Source organism: Anabrus simplex, chromosome 1 (assembly GCF_040414725.1).
Source record: "Anabrus simplex isolate iqAnaSimp1 chromosome 1, ASM4041472v1, whole genome shotgun sequence".
Classification (NCBI taxonomy): Eukaryota; Metazoa; Arthropoda; class Insecta; order Orthoptera; family Tettigoniidae; genus Anabrus; species Anabrus simplex.
In genome coordinates, this window is record NC_090265.1 from 145,322,804 (window position 1) to 145,347,868 (window position 25,065).

The following is a 25,065-nucleotide window of genomic DNA, read 5'->3' on the forward strand; positions in this document are numbered from 1 at the left end:
TATGCTTTAATGATATGGCATGTTATCTTGTAGGTAGAGAAAAGAGCGCTTGAAGTGTGGCAGTCTGAAGAAGAGTTAAGGAAAGAATATGAAAGGAGAGAAGAGAAGCGAGACAAAGCTAAGATTAAGAAATATAACAAGCAGGTAAAAGGTATGTGTCAGATTGTGTATTTATTTTCTGTCATCATCATCAACATCATCATCATCATCATCATCATCCATTTTCCTTGTTCACCTCCAGCTGGGTTGGGATGTTTATGGCACCTTTCCATCTTCCTTTCTTTAGCCACCAGTCCTCCTTAACTGTGTTCCAGTCCAGGTTTCTTCTAATTGTATTGTTTTGATCATTTTCAAACACCTCAGTCTGGGTCTCCCTCTTACCCTCCCTCCATCTATCTGGATCTCCATCATCTGCTTCCTGCTTCTATCCTCTTAACATGTCCAGTACATCTAAGTATATGCCTCTCCATTTTGTTGTAAAGCTTTTCCACTCCAATCTCTTTCCTGATGTCCTCATTTCATACTCTGTCCTTTCTTGTCTTTCCTATCATACTTAGAAATTTCATTTCACTGGCCAGGATTTTTTTTTCTCCTGTCTTTTTGTCAGGGCCCAGGTATCTGCTGCTTATGTCAATAATGGACAGTAGTGCACAGTAGCGTAGCCAGGATTTCAGTTTGGGGGGGGCCCATTCATCCAGAATTTTATTTTGATAGGTGTCCAAACTTCCGTAGTTTAGGTGGTGTAGAATACCGAAAAAGGAAATGAGTGTCCTTGGATCCAAGTAAGAGTGGTTGATTCGTGCGGATTCCGGAAGCTAATAGTAATTTCCTCCTTCTTCTTCCCCACTTTTCCCACATCTGTGGGGTCGCGGGTGCGAAATGTGTCGCACATGTGGATTTGGCCCTGTTTTACTGCCGGATGTCCTTCCCGACGCAACCCTATTATAGAGGGATGTAATCAGTGTTGTGTGTTTATTTGGTGGTTGGTAATGTAGTATGTTGTCTGAATATGTTGGGACAAACACCCAGTCCCAAGCCAGAAGAATTATTCAGACGCGATTAAAATCCCCGACCCAGCCGGGAATCGAACCCGGAACCGTCTGAACCGAAGGCCTCAACACTGATCATTCAGCCAATGAGTCGGACTCCGGAAGCTAATATTAATGCACATTATATATAAAATGCTCAATAAAAGAACTTTCGTTAAAACTCCTGGGGTGTCTGGACTCCTTGGACGACAACCCCCGGTCTCGGCTACCTCTGTTACTCCCATCCCAACATAACTGCAGCATTTCATATATTCCGCGTAGAAGTGAAATGAATGCAAGAATAAACACTTTGAGTAAGGATGCAATATTCTGGTTTAGAACAAATACAGTAATGTTATAATAATAATAATGGTCATGTGATAAGCAATAAAGAAGTGACATTTTATACAAATAATGCGGCAAAGATACACACACAAACACACGCGCGGCGCGCGCGTCGAATACAGGTTTCTTGTCCATGACTAGATGATGAAGACAAGAGAATGATGGCGCACCGTGACTCGTTATTTCGACATTATAAACAAACCCTAGATGACACAGATTTCGAATCTAACCGCATCTTAAGAAATCGCACAAAGCAGTTAATCAGAAATTTAAAAAATGCATATATTTTTGGATTTCAGCTAACAACTTAAATTCTAATCGCGCATGGGACCAACTTAGAGCTCTGGGAATAGGAAAACATCAACAGAGACAGACAACTCCTGACATTCCACTTGACGAACTAAACGATTACTTTAGTAGAATAAATATTCAACCTACCCAAATTAACTGCACCGACTCACCGCCCTCCCCTCCAGCCAATCTGCCATTCACATTTCACAGTGTCACAGAAAATCAGGTTAAAAGGCTTTGTACTCGATAAAATCAAAGACTACAGGTGTATATGATATTCCTATTACTTTTATACATAACATTATGAGTAACCGTCAACAGCGTGTAACAGTAAACGACAAGGCCTCTAAATGGAAAATGAAACTTAGTGTTGCCCCACAGGGCAGTATTCTACGGCCCCTAAGTTTCTGTATTTATATCAATGACATACCATCTGTGACAGGAAATAACACACATGACCTCTGTGCTGACGATCTTTAAATAGGCTATATCGACACTGCAAGACAAGATATTAACAGGGACCTCCGACGACTCAGTGTATATGCACAACGAAGCTCTCTTATACTAAACTGCAAAAAAACTCTGACAATTATAATTGGATCACGAAAATTACTGAGCTTCTCAAACAATGTCGCAATCCCGCCTATCCTACTGAATGGTAACATTATTCCCTACAGTAAAACGGTTAAAAATCCCGGCGTAATGATGAATATAACAGTTGATTGGTCTGATCAAACGAAAGAAATACGTAAAAAGATTTTTGGAGTACTTCACCCTCTTAAACGACAGAGGAATGTATTTCCATTTGAGCTACAGGCCAAACTAATACAGACACTCATTCTCCCTATTCTTGATTATTGTGACGTTGTTTTAGTTGACATGACGAGAGAAGAAACACTTAAACTTCAACGAGCACTGAATTCCTGCCTGCGATTTATTTACAATATCGAGTACCGTACGATTTTCATATCACCCCATACTATCAGGCTGTCTCATGGCTGATGTCTGATAAACGTCGGCAGCTGCACACTTTAACGATGGTGATCAGAGTGGTAGCTGGAAGTCAGCCAATGTATATTTCTTCTAAATTCGTCTTTTTATCATCATTTCACAACATTAATACACGTTCTAGATCCATTCTTTCTATTCCACTGCACCGCACAAATAAAATTATTAGATCATTTGTGGTGACTGTCGCCAGATTATGGAATTCCCTGCCAGTTCAGGTCAGAGAAACTAGCTTTTTAAAATCACAATTTAAGGTCACCTGCCGAGACTACCTGCTTGAGGACAGCTGACTGAATGGTTGAAATATGAATGTGTGCGTTCCTGAGGAATAGCCATGTTTAAGAGTTTTTAATATTAATTAGTTCTAATATTAATTTACATACATACATACATTATCATTATAGACTGTTATGTCCGACTCGTTGGCTGAAGGGTCAGCGTACTGCCTTCGGTTCAGAGGGTCCCGGGTTCGAGTCCCGGCCGGGTCGGGGATTTTAACCTTCATTGGTTAATTCCAATGGCCCGGGGGCTGGGTGTTTGTGCTGTCCCCAACATCCCTGCAACTCACAACCACACATAACACTATCCTCCACCACAATAACACGCAGTTACCTACACATGGCAGATGCCGCCCACCCTCATCGGAGGGTCTGCCTTACAAGGGCTGCACTCGGCTAGAAATAGCCACACGAAATTATTATTATTATGATTATTATAGACTGTTATGCCTTTCAGCGTTCAGTCTGCAAGCCTCTGTGAATTTACTAAACGTCGCCACAATCCTCGATTTGCAACTAATGTTGTGGCCTCATTTTGTTCTATACCTCTTATCTTTAAATCGTTAGAAACCGAGTCTAACCATCGTCGTCTTGGTCTACCTCTACTTCTTTTACCCTCCATAGCAGAGTCCATTATTCTCCTAGGTAACCTGTCCTCCTCCATTCGGCTCACATGACCCCACCACCGAATATTTAGTAAGTAATTTATTTAAATTTATTTTAAATTCTATTAATTTATGTAGTTTTAACTATTTTAAGAATCTCAGTATTTTATTTAAGATGTTGATTAGTATGTGGTTAAGTGTACAAGAGGGCCTGGAGCCCTAACTTCGCCACTGTACTGAAGGCACTAATAAATAAATAAATAAATAAATAAATAAATAAATAAATAAATAAATAATGTAAAGCGTATGGGTATAGATATTTTGTTAGTTGGTAAAGAAAAATACACGTTACAACAAATGCTATGTAGGGTTTACCTTGTCCTGTTAGTTTCCAACGCGGTTAGGGCCACGCAGCTGTGAGCTTGCATCCGGGAGATAGTGGATTCGAACCCCACTGTCGGCAGCCCTGAAAATGTTTTCCCCTGGTTTCCCATTTTCACACCAAGCAAATGCTGGGGCCGTACCTTAATTAAGGCCACGGCCGCTTCCTTCCCACTCCTAGGCATTTCCTATCCCGACGTCGCCATAAGACCTATCTGTGTCGGTGAGACGTAAAGAAAATTGTTAATTACTTTTCCACGCAAGTCTGGGATACGGAATATAGTAGTATAAAGTTAGAGTTTCGTGACGCTAATATTCGTATCTATAATTTTTATTAACGTGCCAGAAATCAACGACACTGAGCTGTTGCCATTTCAACACCGTTTTAAGTGTTACCGATCCAATCCGGGATTTGAACCTGCGAACTCAGACTCAGAAGGAGAGCGACTCAACCAACTGAGCCACATGAAAAGGAGGCGTTTGTGATTATTGTTATAAATAGATGCAGCTAGTATTTTTACAAAGGTTTTATGAGGAGCATTTATTAAGGTGTACGTTTTCTTACTGTCCTAAACGCACGAGGCCGGACAGAAGAACTAGCTGGAAGCTAAGGAACCTTGCAGGGGTGCCGCTTCCTTCTCTGTTCACTTTTCCAAATCAAACTCCATGACGTAACAGCCCCGAAGCGCCATCGCCTACCAAGCGACGGCTGTTCAGCCCGGAGGCCTGCAGATTACGAGGTGTTGTGTGGTCAGCACGACGAATCCTCTCCGCTGTTATTCCTGGCTTTCTAGACCGGGGCCGCCATCTCACCGTTAGATAGCTCCTCAATTATAAACATGTGGGCTGAGTGTACCTCGAACCAGCCCTCAGATCCAGGTAAAAGTCCCTGACCTGGCTGGGAATAGAACCCGGGGCCTCCGGTAAGAGGCAGGCACGCTACCCGTACACTGTGGGGCCGGCTGGTACTTTTAGGTCTCCTTATTTTCGAATTTGACTTAAGACATCCTGCATTCGATTCCCGGCACTGACAGAGTTAAGAAAGGCATGGGATGGGGAGGATACAGCCTTGTTTTTGGGTGCAGTAGAGTTTTCCTTGAGTCTCTCGTAATCGAAATATATACGGCCTGGAAGGTAGTCACCTTCATGGGGTGTAGTACCAAAGTGGTTCCTTTTTTTTTAAGAAGACAAATTAAATGAAGATTCTACTTCCTCACAAACGAAGAACGATATTATCAATTTTACGAACAGTTTCAATAATGCAGCTGGTTTATGTTAAAAGTACAAAAGCTATGATTGTACATGGTAACAATCAAAACCAACAATATCTACTGAAGATCCGTCACCGCACTCGGTAGGACCGGCTTTCTTTTCATATTCACCGGGCGAGTTGGCCGTGCAGTTAGGGGCGCACAGCTGTGTGCTTGCATCCGGGAGATAGTGGGTTCAAACACCTCTGTCGGCAGCCCTAAATATGGTTTTCTGTGGTTTCCCATTTTCACACCAGGCAAATGCTGGGGCTGTGCCTTAATTAAGGCCACGGCCGCTTCTTCCCACTCTCAGCCCTTTCCTTTCCCATCGTCGCCATTGAAGATCTACGGTGTGACGTAAAGCAAATTCTAAATAAAAAATAAAAAATCTTTTCACAACCCCTTCCCAGGGAAAGTTGTATCCACACTACTGGCCTGGACTTACACCCCACCCACTGAAATTATTTTGTGGGTACGCCACTGCATCCACTCACCATTTAAGGTACAAGGTAAGTCCGAAGAATGGTTGGATACTCAAAATACACCACCATAAATGATGCGGTTCTGGCTCAAAAGTATAAAGAAAGGTAAGGGACGGGATCTAGTGTTTTAAGTAGAATCCGTATCAATAGAACGTGACTACCCATTTTAAAAATGTTTCATGTATCGACTGCGATTCAAGCCTGGGCCGTCCTGATGAGAAGATAGAAGCATTGGAACGGAGTTATCATGCCCGCCAATTATAAAGTATTTACCCGCACTTTTGATGGTGCCATTTGAGGTTCCAATCAGTCCCCGGGCATTTGACAAAATATATAGGCCTACCTATCGAACTTAGGCAAGCATCCGCGATTGTCTTGGCACTGTAAGAATTAAAAAAAAAACTTTTTCATAACTTACCGAGGATGCACATAGTGTTGGCTTTTCAGTGACAAAACGGTCCCTCTTCAAAAAATGTTACTTACATGGCACAAAATGAGGAACTAACGTGCAAATCACAATCCTGTCACAGTCTTCCCAACGCTGCAACTCAAACACAGCACATCTCTCAACCACGGTGCAACCCGAGGATCCCTAGGACATTGTTGTTTCCTGGAACCGATCTGCAAAAGCTGACACGATGTTGTAAGCTTGCAGCTGTTTCTGGACGTGGCTCCCGTTATCTCGGTGGTCACGTTCCGGCCCCCTACTGAGTAATCCCTTGCTAATTGGCCTTTTCTTCATGTCTTGACATTTGTCAATACACGGTTTCATTCCCAATACTGAGGCCTCTACAGGAAAATATCCTCGCGCATCACAATCCTAAGTGTCTTCCTTTCATTCAAGCAGTACAAATATGGAGAATTATGTATGTCCCTATTGAGCCCTACTAATAGATTCTTGTCGCTACGTTAATTTAACATTTCGGCGTACGTTTTTAAGTTGTTCGTACCGTACGTAAAACAACGGCTAATCCTCGCTCTAGTTTAAGGAAATATTTGGGGGGGGCCCGGCCCCCCTGGGCCCCCCCCCTGGCTACGCCAGTGGTAGTGCATCTTATTCATCACCTCCTTACAATTCATTGATACCTGGTTTCTCACACTCTGGTAGAATGAATTTCTCTGTTGAATCCTTTTACTGATCACCATGTCCAATCCTGCATCATTTGCTTCCCAAGTACTTAAAGCTCTCCACAATTTCAAGGTTTTGTTCCTCTGTTTTTATAATTCCTTTCCCTTCCCATTCTGCTCTAGTCAACACCATTGTCTTATGCTTTTCCTTACTGATTTTCGTTCCATAATTTTCAGTATGTGGAGTTGCCCTTGTACTTCCCTCTCTGTTTATGCCCCACACCACAATATCATGTGCAAACAGCATTACCTTACCTTCAGCTCCCTATCCCCATATTTTACCTTTGTGTCCTTCACAATTTCTTCCATAACCATTATGAATAACAGTGATGACAACACACTTCCTTGCCATAGTCCAGTTTCACTACAAAATTGGTCCATCCTCCCCACCTGTGTCTGTACACTGCTGCAACAATTTGTATACATTGATTGCATATGTTCTCTCATTTGTTTTCCAAATGCTTTCTGTTGCATTACTTTCCACGCCTTTGCTGCGGGGACACTATTGTAAGCCTTTTCTAAATCAAGGAATGCCGTCGCCATATTTCTTTCGTGTTCCAAATGTTTTTCCATTAACTGCATCGTACTAAAGATGGGGTTCTAGTGTTTATCTTCAGTTTCAAATGCCATATTGTTCTTCCAAATGTCATTCCTTTTTTTTTTCAAATATTTCTGCTATACCTGAGGTATGAAAGTGATTCATCGATATCACATCTTCTCGTCCACCTTCTTGAGCATAAGTATTATAACTCCTTTACTCCAGTCATTTGGTACCTATTTTTTCTTTTCAAGAATGTCTAAATAACCTATACAACAATTGTAGACCAACAGATCCGGCTGCTTTTATCATTTCCTCACACAGTTCATCCAATCCTGCTGCTTCTTCCACTTTCTTTTGTTTAACAGCAGTTTCCACCTCTTCCGTTGTGATTTCGCTGTTGGATTCTGTCTCCTCACACTCTATAATAACCTAGTGGGGCAAACCATGACAAAATAGTCATTTCGGACTGTTCCTTTGGTTAGCAGCGTCTTTATTTCAGTGAAGTGGCTGCAAAAAGCATCTGTTCTCCTATAATACCTGGCAGTAGGTATAAAATGCCTCAAATGACAGGAAGAGTGTCATATCGGTGGTAGTATGTCTGTCTTATTATTGGTTATGTCCGCTCAAAATTTGGATCAGATGCTAGGGCATTCCCCAGAAGCAACGTAAGAAATGTGCGAGGGCTACCCGCCTTTGAACGGGGTAGGCTAAAGAAGCTAGTCAACTTTGGAATTGTGACCATTAATGTTGGGATGATTACCAGAATCAGCCGAAATCCTGAAATTCTGCCGATTTCGACTTCGCATGTATCCAAGAGACCAAATGGAAAGGAGCATAATTTCAAGAGAACAGTGAGAGATACAAGCTATTCTAAAATGGTGAAAACAATACTTGGAATGGCATTGGAATTGTGATAGTGAAAAGTTTTGGGATGTTGTCATTCAAATGCACCGACTATCCGTTCAATTTATGGCTATCAAAATAGAGTCCATTCCAACACCTTTCCAAATCGTCATGTGCTATACCCCACAGACTGGATACCCTTATCACAAGAAGGATGCATTTTGGGAATAACTGAATAACTATCTGCAATTTGTTGCCATGAAGAACATCTGGTATTAAGGGGTGACCTCAATGACCATGTTGGTTTGACGAGAGATGGTTACAGCTAATATCGTAGTGGAAATGGATTTGGTACTCGCAACGACGATGGGAATCGGATTTTGGACTGTGCTGAAGCACTAGTTCGTAGCGACCAACACGGTCTTCAAGAAGAGGCCCGCACATACATCATGGTGAGCACAAAACTGAGATTGTCTGCTCATGAAACAATGCAACCTGAAGTTGGTAACCAATGTAAAAGTGATCCCATCTGAATCAATTGCTTCTTGGTACCGGCTTCTTGTTGTTGATGGTGATGATGCTTATTGTTTAAAGGGGCCTAACATCGAAGGTCATCCAGTTGGATATTCTAGATCAAAAGCAACCCAGAATCACTAGGGTTGAATGGATAAAATGGTGGCATTTACCAAAATGCAAAGACCAATTTGTGGCCACCCTTGGTCCCATCAGTGTGGACATAGATGAGCAGTTATCAGCTATGTGGGTCAAATTCCAGCCAAGTCCACTCTGCAGTGATTGCGAGGCTTGGGAAGACAAAACTAGGGAAACAACAATGTCTCAGTGTTGTTCAGGAAAGACTAGCAACAAGAATGTGACGGCGGAGTTTTTCCTTCGTAGGCCATAATCTCCTTGCTGTGTCAGCCATTAGCCGAGAGTAATTTGTTATTTCTTTTATTCTTAATAAAATATTCTCATTTTAGTGTTTGATGTTTTTAGTAAGTGCATACAGCATCTTTGAAGTTTTTAAAATTTGTTTTTAGTCATGATTCACTAGCTTTTCTGAGTACGGTGGTATGTTTTATGGGGGCTGTATGCTATGGTTGTTTTTCATTAGCTGTTCTCGCTACAGCAGAGTGCTGGCAACATAGGTAAGGCGATGCTTACATGTTTTGCAAACTGTCAGTTTAGAAGTAAAGCTGTGCGGAGCATAGGGATTGGAAAAATTTACCAAGCAAGATGTTTCGATAAATTTCAAAATTCTTTGAAATGATCTAAGAATAGACTAAGTAAACTACTGATGGGCAAATTATCATGTGGGCGACTGCCCTAAATGCAGATCTGTGGTGATTGAATTGAATTGAATTGAATTCAGAACTCTGTGCTACAAGTAGCATCTCGCCAACATCTCTAATAAAGTTGCTGCAAGAAATAACATCCTGCATAAGCTCAGTGATACTTCCTGGAGAACTTCTGCTGACTGCCTGCATTTAACTGGTATTAAACTCATCTACTCCTGCTGAGTATTGTGTGGCTGGAAAGTGTTCATGTGCACATAGTAAATATGAAACTAAATGTTACAGTTCATTGTAAATCTTGTATTGTGATGTTCGGAGAAACAAAGATGATCTGGGCTTTATATGCTTATTGCCACTCCACCAAGAGTTCTACCACCCACCACTACAACAACTTAGGAGACCAGCATGTGTCACTACAGGCAAATTCATCTGAAATATCTTTTACTTGAACCAATGTTGGAAGGATGAGTGATCTAAGAAAGCTTCTGGAACAGTGTCCATGCCTTAGGTCCCACAAAGAAATTGACTGGGTCTGACCTCCCCGGGAACTATAGTATCCCTTCGATAGACCCAGAACTGGACTTAGTTATTCCAATTACTTCTGTCTCAATGGGGGTGGGTAAACTCTTTTACATGTGACTGTGGCACGCTATAGCAAACCAGTGAATATATCTGCCTTCTGTATTCTAACCCTGATAGTCCTTGCGACCTGTTCGATTTCACTTCCAACGTTGATTGATCCAGAATGTGAATGTATTTGTGTACTTTTTTTTTTTCACTTATAAAAACCACATATGATTGAATAAAAGACCAGAAAGTCTGAGCTCTTTCAAATAAGAATTATCCTCCAAATAGTATATTAACTGATAATGAGCTCCCTCTCTGGATTGGAGGTAGTATGTCACTCTCCGGATCCCTGGATTACAGGCTTAAATCTGACAGAGGTAGTCAGATTTTTAAAGGGCAGAAAGATGAACACTTGGAACTATTTGTCACTATAAAAATTATTTCTGATGACACATTTGGTGTTAACCCGAAAAAGATAATTGAAACTCACAGAGCAAGTTGGCATTGCCGCTAGGGATGCGCAGCTGTGAGCATTTGAACCGCTCTGTCGGCAGCCCTGAAGGTGGTTTCCCATGGTTTCCCATTTGCACATCAAGCAAATGCTAGAGCTGTACCTTAATTAAGGCCACGGCCGCTTCCTTCCCATTCCTATCCGATTGTCACCATAAGACCTATCTGTGTTGATGCAACACAATGCTATTAGTAAAAAAAATGTTAATAAATAACTAAAACTCAGTTATTGGTCACATGACATGTATACATTATTACTATTATTAGTTTAATTCAATTTCTATTACTAAGGGATGCACTGTTACAGTGGTGATGTTGCTAGTGTCCCGGGTTCTAATCCTAAATTGAGCATGGGTGCTGCAACGATTCTACATAAATGTGTGAAGGTGGCGTTGATGAAAAAGAAAATATCAATTTCACCTGCTCAAAGAATTTGAGCTCCCAGTCATATAAATGGTCTGTCATGTTAATTAAAACTAGCCTTTATATACTGACCTCCAAACACCTCAGCCTGCCGCTGTTAATAACATGTATGATTCTATCTGTGCTTAGTTTAGCCATATGGGCCAATGACCTAGATGTTAGGCCCCTTTAAATAACAAGCATCATCATCATCATCATCATCATCATCAGTTTAGCCATGGTACTTTGTAGGCTGATATTGCTAGATACTGAGAGTAAAATAGTCATTTTATTCATTCTCCATTACTGGGCGGTTAGGAGCGCACAGCTGTGAGCTTGCATCCAGGAGATAGTGGGTTCGAACCCCACTGTCGGCAGCCCTGAAAATGGTTTTCTGTAGTATCCCATTTTCACACCAGGCAAATGCCTTTATTAAGGCCACGGCCGCTTCCTTCCCACTCCTAGGCCTTTCCTGTCCCATCGTCGCCATAAGACCTATCTGTGTCGGTGCTACGTAAAGCAAATAGCAACAAAAAAATATCTCTACTTGTTGAAGGATGATACATATTGAGACAGTATTAAATAATGTGAGCCTCCCCCCTTATAACCATTTTGAAACTGGCCTTTCCGCCCTAGAATATCTGTGCCAAGTGACTACTTGACTAACTGTTTAAGCTAATGTAAGCTGCGCGCCGTTCTCCTAGCTCTGTTTGGTTGCGCATGCGCAGTCCTACTACCAGGCAAAACTGGCCTCCTCCTCGCTTGCTTGCCGACGCGAAGCTCAGTTCGCTTTGATCAGCCATGTTGTCGAGCTCGTGTGGTTTTGTGTCCGGGGTCATGGAGTCGTGGAGTACCTGGAAACCACCGTAATCTCCACGATAACGGGGATTTGCCCCAGATGAACTAATTGGAGACCTCCTGCCATTCCTTCTGATCTTGTTTTGGTTTTATTGTTCGTCTGGATACTTCACAACGAGGTCTGGATGCCAGTGGTGTGACTGTATTTCTTCGTCAACAATGTCAGGTTAAAATTCCTTTCTTTTCTTCATCACCAAAGGTATGTACCAGTGGTTGACACACTTTAAACGTCGTCCTGAAGAGGATTTTGATATTTTCGAAAATTTCTGGAAAAATAATAATAATAATAATAATAATAATAATAATAAATATTTGGACTTCGCCATTAAATTAATTCCTATTTGCGTGTGTGGTATCGAAAATCTGAAAAACAGTTTCGGCAGCTAATCACAGTAATGTGGAAGGTTCACCATGAACTAAATTGGAATTATTAATTTAAAATTTTACTGATCTACTTTTGGCACTTTCAAATTGTAACCTTCTTTGTAAACCAAGGTACAGCCTCCAAGGTATCGAGCCTTGCCTTCTTCGGCTTTCTGTTTGCTTTCGTGTGTTTGTTTTCTGATTCGTTTGGTATGTTTTCTTCTCCCCTCCCCCCTTCTGGGGTTTTTGGGTGAATTAAATTTATTTTCTCTTGCCTGGTTTCCTCCGTGTTTTAGGAGGCGTTGCTTTTGTTTAGTGGTTACCTTGGCAACGGTTCGTGGGGGTATTGTTGTCGGATTAAGCGTTGTCTGGCGTGTTGTGCCTGTGTGGATCTTGATTTATATATTTCGGGGTTGAGTGTATCGTTTACTGTTTAAATTAATTTATTTTTTTTTCTCCTCCTTTAATATTGTGTTACCATTTCCTTGCCCCGCGTGAGGAGGTATTTTTACGTAAAATTCTGTTTGCCTTGGAAACTGTCCTTGGTGTAAACTGAACGTTTTCAAATTTGGTAATTATGAGAAGCGACCGCGTTGAAGATCCAGTTTATTGAATAATTGTTAACTTAGTTTTTTTATTAAATAACTATCCGTGATCGATCACATTTTATTTCAAGTTGTACTTATGTAAGAGAGTCTATTGGTTTTCCGTTGTTTTCTGATCACATTTTATTTGGTACGGAGGTCACCCCTTTCCTTTCTTTGTTGTTTTCATAAAGTTCCCCATTTATTATCTGTTAAAGAGTATTTATTTTCCATTAATTGTCAATTAGTAATGAATTAATTTTCTTTTAAACCCTACCTGGGTATATTCTTATTTATTTAATTTATTGTTAACTTCCCTTTCCATTTTTCAACCTTACGTTTATTTTATTTACATTTTGGCCTTACGTTTTAAAATAAACTTAGGTTTTATCAACTTAATGACTTGGTTTGTTACTTACTATTTGCCCTTCCATTAAGTTTTTTAAACTTCATGTAAATGCTGGTTTTCATTCGCCACATTCGGTGGAGCACTGCCTCTGATTAACTTCCACGGCCTTTTAGTCGTCTTCCTCCGCTGTTTCCGGTAAGTTTTTCTATGGTTCTTGCTTTTTTATATATTGTGACTGTACTTGTTGTTGCTCTTCTTGTGCCCATCTTCTCCCTCGTGTTCGCTATACCTTCCATTTTGGGGCGGACACGCTAACAACCTTCTCGCCAGGGTCTCTATCTACCTCTCTCTCTCTCTCTCTCTCTCTCTCTCTCTCTCTCTCTCTCTCTCTCTTCCTCTCTCTCTCCGTCCTTTTTCGCTCTCTTCTTCTCTCACCCTGGTGGGTAAGGTTATTCACCTCATCATCCCTAGGTGGTACCGGGGTCCTAGAGGGTGGTGAGCGGTGAGAGTGGTATCAGAGCGGTGGTTGTTTGTTGTTCCACTGTTGTTCTGAACCCGATTAGAGTGGTATCAGAGCGGTGGTTGTTTGTTGTTCCACTGTTGTTGCTCTGCTGCCTAATCTCTGTTGTTTCTGCCTTCTGCAGCCTTACTTTCCTCCCCTTCTACCCTTGCTTGGTGCAGTGCTGTAGTGGATGTTGGTGAATGAAAATCAAAGACTTAAGAAACAAAAGTGTTGTTGTCAATAACTATTGTAAAAGGAAATGCAAGGATCTCGTGTAATTCCCTATGTTATTTGTTTCATGTACCTGTGTTTTGGAGTTCCCTGTTGCTTTCAACTGTGTTTATGCTGAGCTGTATGGACTTGCCTACTTGCTGATTATGATTTTGAAACCCTTTGGGTACCTGTGCTGTGAATTCTGCTTCTGCCTTGCTGTTTCGAGGTGACCTGTAAATTTTTCTTCCTTTTTCCTGGCGGATTTGGTGAGTGATTGCATGTAATTAATTATTCTGGGTTGGTGGAAGTTGTAATAATTGAACAACTTGTAATGGAGTATGACTTGGTTGACTCAGGGCTACTGGTGTACTACCGCTTGGTACATGTCCTGTATTATGTGTACTGGCTGTCAACCTTGTATTTTTGCTGCCTACCTGCATACTGTGGTTGCGATTTCGGTGGGAATTAATCTGGTTTAATCGTGGAGAGCTTTTCTGATCATTATGTTAGGTGAAGGTTGCTCGGTTGCTTTTGGAGAGTGACATAGTGTGTCCTGGGATCACCTTATTGCGTTATCTGTTCTGGCCTTGCTTTGGGCTCCGAGACTTAATGATGTTACTATCATTTCTAGTATATTTCCTGTATGGTACCTCGGTGGTGTACATGCTAACTGTTTATTTGTCTTCTAAATTGAATACCTTCTTACTGCGTTAACTCTGGTGTGTGATTCTGATTATAATTTGACCCGGCCACTAAGCATGTCCAAATATGCCTACTTATATGTGTAATCGGTTATGTGCTGAAGTGCACGGTGATGTGTTATGCCCTTTCATGGTTTTGAAATGTGACCTGGTGTTATGGCATCGATGGTTGTATGTGCTTTTCATTTAATTGGGGCTGTGTGGGTAAAGTTATTTGTCCCTACTAACTTATGGCTAACCTCTGTTGTTTCCATGCCAGTGACCGTTCTTGGCTGTTAGTATCTGATAATCTAGTGGACAACATCATGGTATTTTGAAACTTATCAAGCCTGTAATGTTTCTGTGCTCTTTGGTTGGTTTTTAATTTGGAAATTGCTTAACCTTACTTGTCTTTTATTATTTCTTCAAATTTGGTTTAAGTTTCTGTTATCTGAAGTGTAGTTGGCTTTTAGTGTGCCGTTAAATATGCACCCTTGTGAGATCATGTCTGGTTTATTTGACCTGTTATTATAGAGACGTGTTCCCATCCTTGTGTGGAATATGGTATATTGAATCTGCTTATATGATGTGCCTCAATCATTACCGAGCTTTGGTGTGTTTCTGCTTTGCCTGAGTGCTGTGTGTTGTTGGCTTGAGTGTCTTTTCATTTCATCATCCCACCCGTGAATATGTATGTATGTCTGGTCTTGGTTTGTGATTGGAGTTATCTTTTCTGTCAACTGCTCGTGAGGCAGTCATCAGTTATGGTTGGGCCATGTTGGCCGGTATTAGGTTGGGATAACTGGATGGCCTTGTGCCTGAGCTATTATAGTTTTAACTGGTTTTTCCCTTCCTGATTATCGGTCTGACGTGTTTAGCTATTTCTGGTGTGTCGTGAACCATCTTCCTCGTGTAACCTATCAACTAGTTCAAGGATATTTATCTGGTGTCTGGGCCACTTCAAGTTTTGCTACTCGTACCTTGCCTTGCTGTGTAGTAATTAATCTGACTGACCTCTTCTGAACTACTGCTTTGGATTTCATCCTGCTGTAAACATTACTTGGTGGTTTAGTGTTTCTTATGCCCGATTATTCACTCCATTTTGGTATCGTGCACTACTGTGGTAATTATAGGCCTAGAATATGTGTTGTCAAAATTTTGTTAACCTTTTGGTACTTATCTAATTCCTTTGAGTTGTGGGTTCAAGTATTCCCTACCATATCTACTTGTCGGGTCTTGTGTTGTTGTTGATGATCCTCTGCCTGAGGGGTGGTATATGCCCTTTTGAACCTTCATTGGGATGGCTTTGGACATATGTAAGGTGGTTGTGTTGTGACGGTACCGTGGATTATTTTTGGGGATGTATTTTGGGGTGGCATGAGAACTTCACGGCATGTTGTTGAGGATGTTTGTTCCTTTAATCCCTTTGTGGAACTGACGCATGTCCGGTGTGGTTTGTCATGGTTGGGTTATTCTTTTGTGTTGTATTATTTGGTGATGTTGGCACCTTGGTATGGGCAGTGTTCGTGTCTGTCTTTGATTTACCTCCGTGTTCTGTGGATATGGCCATTTCTTCTACATGAATCTACTACTCTCAGAATTAGCTTGTTGGTCTTCAGTAATGTGTCTGTTTGGTTTGCTCGGGTTTTCTTTCCCTGTCTCCCATGCATTTCCTATTGATCTGATGTCGTGTCTGTAACTTCTTCTACTGTAATGCTCATTTTAATTTTACCTGCCACTCTATGGTGTTTTATTGTTCTCAGTGGATCTCTTAGTGTCTGTTGACATTGGTGTTTGTCATCTTACCGTGCTCTGGGTTTGCTACTCTGGTATGGGACGGAGTAGTGCTCCCTTGGTCGGTACTGGAATCTTCCTGCGAGTAGATTATGGGGTCTTCTTGTAGAGTACTGCCTTCTTCATGCTACTGTGAGCATTTTCCATGGACTCGCCTCGTATTCCGCCACTTATGTTTTATTTGCTTGCTCTCCTGGTAGATAGGAGAAAGTACCTGTTGGCTGTAGAGCGACAGTGTGATGGAAAAGTCACGTATTTGTAGACCGGGTAATGCCGAGACCCTATTGGGTATCCGGTGGTGTACGTTGTGTGCGTCATTGCTCGATATTTTCCATTTTGGTCTTCCGATCTGAGGTTTTACTTTGCCTTTTAATTTGATTGGCTGGCCATTGTGAAATTAATTGTATTTAAGGTTCGGTGTAGTAGGTTGGTTACTGATTCCAGATTGTGTTCCCTCCTGTGATTCTTCTATCCCTATTTCTGTTCCGTTAATTCCAGGATGCTTATTTGTGACTAATGATGTGTGCGGTTGCTTGGTGTTGCTTGGCTGATTTGTTGTCGATGACAGACTATTCGCGAACCCTCCATCTGGATACCTTAAGAAGTCTCCAACAGGTCCAGTCAATCCTTCCCTTGCTCTAAACATGTTTACCCTTTTAAGCCTTGGATTTTCCATATTTTATATCCTAACTCTGACTTCTTGAAGCTGGATTTATCTATTGCGTCTTGGTTGCTTGTCCTCTCTCTTATTCAACTAGGTGGTGTATTTTGATGTGGGAAGTTGAACCTGTATTTGAAATTTTTTTTTTTTTGCCCTAATGCTCTTGTCTGTGGATCTTTGAAATCTGTTAGTGGTCGATTCTTCACCGTGTCTTAGCCCTGTATCTACTAAATTCTATATCTTGGACTTAACTTGCTTTCTTTGGAGTATGCCTGTGTATTGACCTTCGTCTAGAGGAAAAATTTCTTGACCTATGTCATATTTATTTATGTTTAGCTAGTGATGGTAAGCCGTTGTACTGTTGTGATGGTACTTGTAGGGTAGGTGTTGTTTCACTCAGAGCTTCTGATCTGAACGTCTGTGGAATATTGCCTTTGGTCACTGTGGTTATGGCACCTTATGTTGTGGTTGGTGCTCTTGATTATGGGTTGTTGTTTTTGCGGTGATTTTAATTCTGGGTATTTGATGGCTAACTGAACCGAGGATTGAAGTTTGAGGTCTTGTTTGGTTATGGTGATGGGTGTGGTTGCTCGTTCCATTCCGGTATTATGGATACTCCGTGTACTATCTGGTGCTTACCCTGTTGACTACCTACTACTGTGGTTTGAGTGGTGTACCGTGGCCCTGACTCAATCAAGCGTAACAAAACTGTATTGATCTAAAATTTGCGGTTCACTTATTTTGAAGATTACATTCACCAATTGCGCCTTCTTTGGTCCTCCCCTGATCCCGTTGTGCGTTTCTTTCCCCTGTTGTCACCCTTTTTGCAACTCGAGATCATGCATTTCCTTAATATCATAGGAGACTTGTAAAGGGATTCATGCATTAAAAATTAATTTACCACCGTGCTTGAGAAAATAACCTGGATTCGTGGACTTATAATCATGTGGTTTTGTTTAATTTTGGTCAGTATATCTGTGATTAGTGTGAGAGTTGCCAAACCTCAAGGTGAACTGCGTCATGTGTCATAAACTGTATCATAGTGTGATGCATTGAAACAATGTGTATTGGGTGAAACTGAATATTTGGCGAACTCTGGTCATTGTGCTCTCTATTTGATAACAAACATTACTCTGGTGATTTTCCGAGTGCTCGGTAACGTTTCTGGACACTGATGTTGATTGCACCCCGCCAATTATTTCTAAAAACTATGTGATGTGGAACTGTGTCTTGGACTATTAACCTGGTCATGTGAACTCCTAACTAAAATGAGTTAATCTTGGTGGTCGTTTTCTGTTGGACTACTTCGCCTAAATTTAGTATATGTGTGACCACCACATCATTGATGGCATATGCATGAGATTTTGTCGTCGTTTCGGGGCGGGAGGGCTGAGACAGTATTAAATAATGTGAGCCTCCCCCCTTATAACCATTTTGAAACTGGCCTTTGCGCCCTAGAATATCTGTGCCAAGTGACTACTTGACTAACTGTTTAAGCTAATGTAAGCTGCGCGCCGTTCTCCTAGCTCTGTTTGGTTGCGCATGCGCAGTCCTACTACCAGGCAAAACTGGCCTCCTCCTCGCTTGCTTGCCGACGCGAAGCTCAGTTCGCTTTGATCAGCCATGTTGTCGAGCTCGTGTGGTTTTGTGTCCGGGGTCATGGAGTCGTGGAGTACCTGGAAACCACCGTAATCTCCACGATAACGGGGATTTGCCCCAGATGAACTAATTGGAGACCTCCTGCCATTCCTTCTGATCTTGTTTTGGTTTTATTGTTCGTCTGGATACTTCACAACGAGGTCTGGATGCCAGTGGTGTGACTGTATTTCTTCGTCAACAATGTCAGGTTAAAATTCCTTTCTTTTCTTCATCACCAAAGGTATGTACCAGTGGTTGACACACTTTAAACGTCGTCCTGAAGAGGATTTTGATATTTTCGAAAATTTCTGGAAAAATAATAATAATAATAATAAATATTTGGACTTCGCCGTTAAATTAATTCCTATTTGCGTGTGTGGTATCGAAAATCTGAAAAACAGTTTCGGCAGCTAATCACAGTAATGTGGAAGGTTCACCATGAACTAAATTGGAATTATTAATTTAAAATTTTACTGATCTACTTTTGGCACTTTCAAATTGTAACCTTCTTTGTAAACCAAGGTACAGCCTCCAAGGTATCGAGCCTTGCCTTCTTCGGCTTTCTGTTTGCTTTCGTGTGTTTGTTTTCTGATTCGTTTGGTATGTTTTCTTCTCCCCTCCCCCCTTCTGGGGTTTTTGGGTGAATTAAATTTATTTTCTCTTGCCTGGTTTCCTCCGTGTTTTAGGAGGCGTTGCTTTTGTTTAGTGGTTACCTTGGCAACGGTTCGTGGGGGTATTGTTGTCGGATTAAGCGTTGTCTGGCGTGTTGTGCCTGTGTGGATCTTGATTTATATATTTCGGGGTTGAGTGTATCGTTTACTGTTTAAATTAATTTATTTTTTTTTCTCCTCCTTTAATATTGTGTTACCATTTCCTTGCCCCGCGTGAGGAGGTATTTTTACGTAAAATTCTGTTTGCCTTGGAAACTGTCCTTGGTGTAAACTGAACGTTTTCAAATTTGGTAATTATGAGAAGCGACCGCGTTGAAGATCCAGTTTATTGAATAATTGTTAACTTAGTTTTTTATTAAATAACTATCCGTGATCGATCACATTTTATTTCAAGTTGTACTTATGTAAGAGAGTCTATTGGTTTTCCGTTGTTTTCTGATCACATTTTATTTGGTACGGAGGTCACCCCTTTCCTTTCTTTGTTGTTTTCATAAAGTTCCCCATTTATTATCTGTTAAAGAGTATTTATTTTCCATTAATTGTCAATTAGTAATGAATTAATTTTCTTTTAAACCCTACCTGGGTATATTCTTATTTATTTAATTTATTGTTAACTTCCCTTTCCATTTTTCAACCTTACGTTTATTTTATTTACATTTTGGCCTTACGTTTTAAAATAAACTTAGGTTTTATCAACTTAATGACTTGGTTTGTTACTTACTATTTGCCCTTCCATTAAGTTTTTTAAACTTCATGTAAATGCTGGTTTTCATTCGCCACGTTCGGTGGAGCACTGCCTCTGATTAACTTCCACGGCCTTTTAGTCGTCTTCCTCCGCTGTTTCCGGTAAGTTTTTCTATGGTTCTTGCTTTTTTATATATTGTGACTGTACTTGTTGTTGCTCTTCTTGTGCCCATCTTCTCCCTCGTGTTCGCTATACCTTCCATTTTGGGGCGGACACGCTAACAACCTTCTCGCCAGGGTCTCTATCTACCTCTCTCTCTCTCTCTCTCTCTCTTCCTCTCTCTCTCCGTCCTTTTTCGCTCTCTTCTTCTCTCACCCTGGTGGGTAAGGTTATTCACCTCATCATCCCTAGGTGGTACCGGGGTCCTAGAGGGTGGTGAGCGGTGAGAATATAAGTATTTACATAATTGTATATCTGAAACAATAATTATATTTATTTCACCCCCTGTGGGTGGGGGACGCAGACAAAGAATACACCCACGGTATCGCCTGCCTGTCATAAGAGGTGACTAAAAGGGGCGACCAAGGGATGATCAAATTAGAACCATGAGACTACTTGTAATTAGTACCATCACGCAGGGAACACCATGGGTCGCTTTTACTTGGCACGTAGTACAACTATGTTAGGTACAAAATAGGTATGCGATTAGTAGCGACAGTGTGTGCTCAGGATGCATTTTACAGTACCTGTGATTCTTACCCCTATATGAGCAACACCATGGTTCTGTCTTGCCTGTGCTTAGTACCCACTATGTGGGGAACACCACAGGATAGTTCCGGTCCCTGTGGTTAGTCCACTTATGTGAAGGAATGCCATAGGTTTGCGTTGCCTGTATACTGTAGGTTTGTGTTGCCTGTAAATAGTGCCGCAGTGTGCGAAACACCATAGGTCTGTGTTACATGTGTGAATTTCATTATCTGTGAGTAGTACCATAATGTGTGGAATACCACGAGTCTACACTACTTTTGATTAATACCGCAACATAACAAATAGCATGGTTCTATTTTCCTAGTGATAAGTACCATTATGAGGGGCCAATGACCTAGATTTTGGACTCGTTTCGACTACAAGCATCATCGATTCAGTATTGTGCTTTAGAAGCAGTCCCTTGGTCAGTTATACTATTGTTTAATGCAAGTTTCTGAGAATATGGGGCATTGCGGGTCGGATCCACTGATTGTTTTAACTTCATATTCATCCATCCATTCATTCTTCATCCACCGAGCTTGATAGCTGCAGTCTCTTAAGTGCGGCCAGTGTCCAGTATTCGGGAGACCCCACTGTCGGCAGCCCTGAAGATGGTTTTCCATGGTTTCCCATTTTCACGCCAGGCAAATGCTTGGGCTGTACCATAATTAAGTCCACGGCCGCTTCCTTCCCACTCCTAGCCCCTTCCTGTCCCATCGTCGCCATAAGACCTATCTGTGCAACTTGCAAAAAAGAAAAATTGCATTATTCACCTCACGTTTTCAAATTCTGAACATTTCATCTCATTTTGTACCATTAGGGGCCGATGACCTAGATGTTAGGCCCCTTTAAACAACAAGCATAATCATCATCATCATCATCATCATCATCACCACTATATTTATTTCAAGTCTTATGTGCACAGCAGGCCTTTGTATGATGCAGTAATATGTATTTGTAAAGAATGCAACTTTTATATTAAAAATGTGTTTTATCATAACTTTAATGTTAGGTTTAGTCATGAAAAGACACATATAATAGACTTTATTTAACACTTGTTTGTTCGTTTCAAATATTTTTATGTTAGATATATTATCTAAATAAGCATGGTAAACAAATGATTGTATGAGGGCTGTAAATAAAGTAGTGGCAATATTAATAGAATGCAGTATGTAATAAACTAACAAGTACAGTTCCATTACATTCCTTCAGTGTGGTCGCCCGCAAAATGTTACCTTTTGTCAAATGTTGGGAAGCTCTAGGGGAGTTCTCTGTTGATGACAGCATTGGAGCGGCTTACTGCGCAGAGTACATATGCCACGTTAGGAAATCAGCAGCCTCGGAGGGGTTCCTCTAACTTTGGAATCAGGTCAGAATCACCAAGGACTCATGTCTGGTGAGTACAGAGGGTGTTTGAAGACCTCCCACTGCCACCGTTGCAATAAGAGCTTGACATTGTTTGCGACATGACCACCTGGGTTGGCATGCAACACGATAGATCATCTCGCAATAAACGTGGACGTTTGCGCCATATAGCTGGATGCAGATGTTGCTCCAGAAATCGGCAATAGTAGTCGCTGTTGACGGTTTTTCTCTCAGGCACACCCTCGTAGTTGTATGCCACAATCAGCATGAGTTTTGCCTGACTGGGTTCCTGTCAAAATTTCTATGGGCATGGTGAACCAGGGTGACACCATTCATTTGATTGACACTTTAATTTAGGCTCTTGCCCACGTCTCATCAATAGTGACAATACGCTGCAAAAATGCATCTGCCTGGTTGCAGTATCTGTCCAGGTGGATGCCAGCCAGTGCATATCGGTGCCATTTCTGTAAGTCAGTGAGTTGATGTTGAACCCAGCGGGACGCAATTTTCCTCACGTTAAAACATTTCGTCAGTATGTGCCACAGCGTTTGATGACTGAGACCAACCTGTATGAATAACTCCCAGATGGTCCATCGATGGTCTACGGAAGCGAGACCACTCACGATGTCAATCTAATCATGAGGAATGTACGGCTGACATGTGTGGTGCAAATCTGCAGTCTCATTCCAATGTGCACAAAACGCCTTGACCAATTGTGCAACTGTCCTATTCGGTAATGCATTCTCGTCACAGGCTTCACGTAATCCTTGATAATATTCTGATACATTTTTGCCACGGGCAACCTCGATATTAATCCACAAACGCTGATCACCTTCACTTCAATGCCACACACAGAGCAACAACACTCCCAACAGGGTACCCATCAAATGCACACTACACATTGACAACAGCACCACCTGACCGCTCCCATATCCTATTTGCGCCTGCCCAGTCTCCTGTTAGTGTCTGGACTATGTTACCACTACTTTATGTTATTTACTGAAATATCTTGAAATGAGCATTTCATCAAATAACAATGATTTTTGCCACAAAAGCAACCTGTTAGTTGAAAGTGACAACATAGAATTCATCCTCAAAATTCACTAATTGAATTGAATCATTTTCTTTTTAATAATAAAGGAAAGAAAGCAGATTAGAGATATTACATTTAACAAATACTATGGATTGCCTTGCATTTTAACTCCAGGGAAAAGTTAATTGTCAATGCTTCAACTATTCTAACCTTTATTTGTAGCTCTACGAATGAATGTTCGAAGCAGTATGTATGATCGGACCACAAAAGCTGCTCATGTACATGAGTTTGGGCCAGACACTTATCATGAAGAGGAAGATAACTACACACATACTTGCAAAACTTGTGGATATGAAGAAACTTTTGAAAAAATGTAATTTCTCTTTTCTATTGAATTGTAAATAAATGTTTTTGTAGATATGAAATATGTAAAATGAAAATAGTTGTGGACAGCAATTTCTATTTACTTTTTATTTTTTTTATTTTTACAGTCTGCCATTGTACATCACTTTTTTTTTAATTATACATATTTATATGCTGAGTGTCATGGTAGTATACAGGGTCTAGCAGAAATACCTGATGGTTTTTTATTTAAGATAAAATGCACATTTTCTATGTTTTAAACACAAGTGGTTAATTTAATTACATTGTATCTTGAAGCAATTCTTATTTCACTCATTAGGTTTTAAAAGGTATGTTTTTAGGCTATGAAAATCCACAGCCTGTTTCCAGTCATTCGACCGGGTCAATAATTGAATGAATGAAGCCCCCATCTAGCAGCGAGGATGGGAATTGTGCCGGCTGCCAAAGCCTGTCACACTCCTCTGGGGCAATGATGAACGAATGATAGTTGAAATGAAATTATATTGGAGAGTGTTGCTGGAATGAAATATGACAAGGAAAACCGGAGTACCCGGAGAAAATCCTGTCCTGCATCCACTTTGTCCAGCACAAATCTCACATAGAGTGACCGAGATTTTAACCATGGAACCAAGCGGTGAGAGGCCGGAGCACTGCCGCCTGAGTCACGGAGGCTCCATGTTTTTAGGTGTTGTCAATTATTGTCAGTGCATTCATGCAAACTTTTCCCAAAATTCTCCAGCACTGCATGCAACGTGGCCGGTGAAATTCTTTGCACTGCATCTCATGTGTTTCTCTTCAAGTCTCTTAATATCCCTGGTTTATTTTCATGTACCCTCACAGAAAAAGTCATGTGAACTTGTAGACCATTCAATATCTTCCCGTATGGAAATTGTACAACCTGGGAACATTTCTCTGAGTATAACCATGGAAATTCCTGATGTATGAAAAGTTGCACCATCTTGCTGGAACCAGACAGTCTGGGTCCCAATACCACGTCATCCCAGCTTCAGTTTAAAAAATGAATCTAATTCATGAATGTCTGCCTTTTTGTATGAACAAAAATTCAGTTTTGAATGTAATACACAAAGCACTGTTTCATCAGACATTTTTAATGTAAGAACATGCCAGTTTATTGATTGTTGTGGGCTTCGGACCAAAAATTTCAGGAGATCTGAGAGTTGGTTTTCTTCCCAGTTTTTTTTTTCTTTTTTTAAGACTGTTTCACGAAAGATTGCAGTCCACAGCTTCATAGTATTGCGGCTCAGAACACTGTCATTGCAATGAATCTTGAAACAGTTATGAAGTAAGAAAAATAACAGATTCATTGTGCTTGATGTGCCTCGGTCCAGTTAGCCATTGCCAGTGAGAGGCTTGAGCCTGCGTTCTTCCCACCCTAATAGATCTTGGATCTTGCAAAAGTGTTGCAAAATTGTCATATATTTCAGCCGGACCCTAAAGAAACTTGCACATATTTTAGGAATAGATTCATTTAAGTGATTTCTGAAATATTTTACAAAAATTTACTCTTCATTCACGTTGTTAAACATTTTTATGAACTATTTTAGCAATTGTCTGTCTGTCACTTAATTTCAGACATTCTCTGAA

At 40.9% G+C, this 25,065-nt stretch overlaps 1 protein-coding gene across 1 annotated transcript in view; it reads left to right on the forward strand.

Moving 5' to 3' along the window:
• Xpac (DNA repair protein complementing XP-A cells homolog Xpac) overlaps positions 1-23,660 on the forward strand; it is a 49,181-nt gene extending 25,521 nt beyond the window's left edge. Inside the window, exons 5-6 of the mRNA XM_067157554.2 lie at positions 34-151; positions 23,320-23,660. Coding sequence (XP_067013655.1) covers positions 34-151; positions 23,320-23,474 — 273 coding nt within the window. The 3' untranslated portion in view covers positions 23,475-23,660. The remainder of the gene's footprint in view (positions 1-33; positions 152-23,319) is intronic.
• Positions 23,661-25,065: the final 1,405 nt, after the last annotated feature.